This window comes from Sorghum bicolor, chromosome 7 (genome assembly GCF_000003195.3).
Source record: "Sorghum bicolor cultivar BTx623 chromosome 7, Sorghum_bicolor_NCBIv3, whole genome shotgun sequence".
Classification (NCBI taxonomy): domain Eukaryota; kingdom Viridiplantae; phylum Streptophyta; class Magnoliopsida; order Poales; family Poaceae; genus Sorghum; species Sorghum bicolor.
This window is the reverse complement of record NC_012876.2, coordinates 60002531-60007603: the sequence shown is the minus strand read 5'-3', so window position 1 is coordinate 60007603 and position 5073 is coordinate 60002531. Positions and strand designations below refer to the sequence as shown.

Sequence of the window (5073 nt, the reverse complement as noted above, 5' to 3'; positions counted from 1 at the left end):
GTAGTTGAGCTGATCATCTTAGCGGCAGAGTTTTGCACAAGAGAGAGATCAAAGAGACATACAGTATATAATAAGCATCCACCATCTATTTATCATGCTGCATCTTCTAATTAAATCAAACATCACAATGAGGAAACAATATATGCAAGCAGCAAGAAGCTCGATCGTATCTTGCGCTGACATTTGGCACATCCACACAGTCACATGCATGCAGTTTGCAGTAGCAGTATAATATATATAGTACTAGTGTAGTTTACCTTCTTCGCAGATTACTGTATTAGCTAGAATTGATCAATCGAAGAGCCTTTTATTAGCTCCTGGAAGCATGCTTAATTCGATCTTCAGTTCTAGCTAGAAGTAACTATATGATGATGAGTCGCAGTCGTCGTCGTCGTCCTTGAGCTGTCGGTGCAGCGATGAACGATCCTCCATTTCTACTTCCATTCCTCGGTCATGGCATGGAGATCCCCCTCCTAGTACGGCGGTGGCCGTGCATGAGCCCATGCAAGCCCCTCGTGCCCGAGCTGCAGGCCCGCACCGGAGGCGGCGCCGCCCCCTGGCATGAGGCTTGGCGGCACGCCGCCGACGCTACCGCCGAACATTGGCATCGCCGCCGAGGGATCGGCCATCCCGCCCATTATCAGAGGCGGCCCTCCGCCCGGGCCAGGAGGCAGCTGCGGCGGCGGCGCCTGCCCGGCGGGCTCCTCCTCGGCGTCGTCCAGCGGGAGCCTCTCGTAGGTGGCGTTGGCGAACGTGGACGCCATCACCATGACGGGCCCCGCCGCCGTGAGCGTGCCGACGACGCTGCCGCCGACGACCTGCCCCTGCCCGCCCGCGAGGTACACGGTGAGCCCCGTGGATCCCGGCGGCGCGGGGCCCGGCAGGAACGTGCCGGTGAGGGAGAGGATCTCGAAGCGGCCGCGGAGGGCCACCACGGCGCCCGGCGCGGCCGGCTGGCGGAGCGCGACGTCGGTGACGGTGCCCGCGCCGCTGAGCACGCACACGCCGCGCTGCCTGCGGCGCGCGAAGTGGGCGATGGACTCGGCCACGTCGGCCCCGCCGGCCACCTCCATCACGTGGCTGCGCAGCGCGTTGGGGCTGTCACGTGTCACGAAGATGGGGGGCTTGGGCTTGTTCTTGGACCCCGGCGGCCGCCCGCGGGGCCGCCGGTTGCCCGTCACCACGGCGCCTTCCTTGGGCTCGCCCGTGCCGTTCTCCCGGTCGTCGCCGCTCCCGCCGCTCGTCGGCTGCTCCGTGGCGCCGCCGTCCTTGGAGGAAAGTGCCATTTCTTCTTGGTTCTTGCCAAGGGATGGCTCCGGCAGGCCGAGCCGCCCCTCGTCCCACCACCTGTTCGCCAGCTTCAATTCTCTTCTACTCCTAGCTAGCTTGCTAGTAGGGTTTCGATTATCGAGCTGCTTCTTAATTACTTTCTTAGAACAGCCGGACTAGACGGATCCTCGATCGACTTCTTGCAGATTCTTCAAGAAATCTCTTGCTCCCTGCTCTACGCCTTTGCAGATGCAAAACAAAATATAAGAGAAACATATTAGCTAGCTAGCTAGCTAGTCGACCGCCATGTGTCAACTGTCAAGCAGATCCAAGCAGCATGTTTGGATCAAAAAAATATGGGAGCATATGAGTCTGAACGAGAAGATAACACTAGCGTTCGATTTGACCGAAGAATTGCTGGATTAAGGAAGCAAGAGCAAAGATCATGGAGAAACTTTTACCATGTGTTTTGCTGAATCCACCAAGAGCTGACCTCGAGAGAGGCAAGAACGAAATCAAAGGAGACTTGCCCCCTCCATCCCCTCCTCCTCCTCCCTCTTGTAATTCTCTTTTGCTACTTTTCCTTTGAGGTTTGGTGTGTATTCCCTCTGCTATATATGGGGGAGAAGACTTTGTAGGGAGAGGATGATGTCAGGGTGCAGTGGATTATATATCTATTTTCACTTGCCCTATTCCAAGTTGGTAGACATATGTAATATGTTTGTATGTGTACACAGGCGCATGAAGCACCATTTAAAAGAGAAGTAGCAGGACAAGAACGTGAAAATGCTATGGCCACCCTTGCAGAACTACACATATAAGTTGACTGGTGAACCCATGGGAAATATAACCTCATCATATATATGGTTTCATATGCATATGGACCACACAATGTAGTTTCTGAAAGTTGTGTTCTTAATTAGTTCCACGTAGACAACTTAGTGCGTATGTTACACTAAGATATATAGCCAAAGAAGTCTTTTTACCTGTCAACCATCTGTTGTCGTATACATATGGTTCAGATTTAATTTTAAGGTATGTGTCATAGTAACGTACCACCTAATCGAATGTGCAATATATTTTTATCTTATATACCTTCGTCGTCACCTAAGAGATGCGATCCTTGGGTGGTGCTTATCCAAAAGGAACATTACTTTTCACTTATTTGCAGTGTAATATTTCTTCAAACCAAATGAGCTTTAATTAATACGTATAAAAATGGTCAACAAAAAGTCATAGCTCAGGTTTAAAGAAAATATTAATGCAGCATGGTGAAAATCTAAAACAAACCTAACTGTTCCTATTTAACTTTAATTTGGTGCATCATGCATCTTTTGGCAGCATAAAAAAGAATTGCAGCATATTCGATCATCAATAGGTAGTGTGCAGGAGTCATGCATGGATCCCTGCTTCAGATTATTATTATAAGATGCTTTGGTGTGTTGCTGGTGAGGCATACTTTTACCTGGCAGCTGTGCTTTAGGTAGGATTTAGGACTCTGGAGGTTAGTATGTGGGAGACCAAGGTTCCTTATTAGCTAGCGTATGTGTCGTCGCATGCATAGGGGCTGCTGGGTGTAGGTGAGGTTAGCAAGTAATTCCTTTCTTTCTCACAAAAATTCAGTAGGATGTATATATATAGGGTATCTCAGTTTACACAGAACAAACAAAATCACAACATAACACCTGTAATATATATCCGGTTTCATTTTGTAGATGTACTTTCATGAAATATATATAATATGCATGGACAGCAGATGTTGCGGTCAATGCATACTTTCAAATATCCAACCTCTGTCACTAGATCCATCTTCTTGTAAGTCATAATAACCCTTCTTGTGAAATTTGAGGCACTTTATATGCATATGCAGGGCAAAAAAGAAAACAAAGTAAATGTCTATATTTGGATGTTGCATTTTTTAAATCCCTCTTGTCCTTCATTGAAAATCTTCAACAAATATGTAAATTAATAGAAAAGAGGATTAAATTTTAAAGTACATGGGGCTTGAACAATGGTGAGCTTATGGAATCATGTGTTTGTCTTCGAGATCATACTGCATTCAAGTTATTTAGGGCATGTTTGGATCCATTCGCTGCTAATAGTTAGCTAGCTAATAGGTCTGCCTATTATTAGCGGTTGTCGTTACCTACTTTTGGTTCAACTAGTGAAATACTAGTTGTTTTGTTACTATTAGTTAGACCAATTTAGGACCTTATTAGCTTGCTTAACAGCGCAGAAAGGGAGAGTTGGTTTAGGTACGGACACATTCAACTTGAGGACAGAGTGAAGAATTTATTAATTGTCGACTTGTGGATATATAAAGCATCCATGGATCATGAATAATAGCCTTTTCCTTGAGGCCCTTAATTTGTGTTAGAAAAATACAGAGTTATATTAGTGAATAAAACTAATACTCCATGAAAAAAATATTAAGATCCAATCATCCGTACTGCTGGATCGGATGGGATGTCAAACCATACATAACGGACGGAACCTTTGTTTTGCATTGCTTCAGAGATGCATGGCTTTGTCTGGTCAGTGGTCGGATCATATGATACATATATGCTTGTATATATCCAAAGCATCCATTAGCGTCCAAATCACTTGAAAGAATCTTAATTTCTTAACTGAAAATTGTTTTTTAATCAGCCTCCGACGGCTAAACTGGGTTATTTTTCTACTCCTACTTCTGAGCAAAAAAAGGAAAAGGACAGATTTGAGTTGAGAGGACCAACTGTGTTCAAGTTAAAAAATTGTGTTTTATGTATGGATAATATGAGGTTTGCAACTAAAGGTCATGTAAATGTGGGTACCCCAAAATTCTATACGTACTTGCTATGTCGACTTGTGGATTGTCATGCATGGAACATGAATGGCCTTTTCCTTGAGGCCCTTAATTTGTGTTAGAAAAATACAGTTACTTGATAAAACTAATGCTTCATTGGGGAAAAAATTAAGATCCGGATCATCCGTACTGCTGGATCCGGATCAGATGTCAACCCTGCACAACGGACGCAAACTTTGTTTTTTACTTCAAGAGATGGCTTGTCTGGTCGGATTCATATATGATATATAAAAATGCTTGTATATATATCCAAGCATCCGTCCAATCACTTGAAAGAATCTTAATTTCTTCACTGAAAATGTTTTTTTTTTATCAGCCTCCGACGGCTAAACTGGATTATTTTTCTACTCCTACTCTGAACATAAAGGAAAAGGACAGATTTGAGTTGAGGACGGACCCACTGTCCAGGCTAAAAATGGTTTCTGTATGCACTACTGGAAAATATTTTTTTTGTCGGGATTCGAAATTTTCTATCAGTTTTTAAACACACAGGGTTATTCTAGTTTCTAGTAGTGATGGATAATATGAGGTTTTCAACTAACGGTCTTGCACTGTACGTACGTGTGCGTGGGTACCCCAGAATTTTACTTGCTGCGTCGTTAGTGATGACAAACACCCCAACCCCAGGAAAGAAAATACAGTAATATATACTAATATATTGGGTAGTTTATAAAGTTCTGGTACATCTCCAAGTACTCTTATTATTAGCCCTAGTGTAGTGTAGGAGTACTTTAGCTAAGTTGGATGGATTATATAGGACCACATATACATCGGCGCCGGGGCAGCTAGCACAAATATATGAGATGATGAGAGAGCAAAGGGCAACAACACGAGGTGAATGATTAGTTTAGTGGCAACAGCCCATATAAAGCTCCTAATGATGCGTGAAAGGAGATCAAAGACGTGTTAGTGATCTTTAATGACAGCAGACAGCTGCGTGCTCATCATATATAAAATGC

The 5073-nt window shown here is 44.7% G+C and overlaps 1 protein-coding gene across 1 annotated transcript; it reads right to left on the bottom strand.

The window, feature by feature from the left end:
* On the bottom strand, positions 1-2051 carry LOC8054840 (AT-hook motif nuclear-localized protein 20). The gene is made up of 2 exons (XM_021464660.1): positions 1731-2051; positions 1-1510 (listed from the first exon to the last, which is right to left on the bottom strand). Exon 2 carries the CDS (start codon positions 1284-1286, stop codon positions 474-476), a length of 813 nt encoding a protein of 270 aa, XP_021320335.1. The 5' UTR covers positions 1287-1510; positions 1731-2051; the 3' UTR covers positions 1-473.

Bases quoted from the DNA above. Each gene is read 5' to 3' on its own strand.
- LOC8054840 (XM_021464660.1), bottom strand. From the start codon at position 1,286: ATGGCACTTTCCTCCAAGGACGGCGGCGCCACGGAGCAGCCGACGAGC.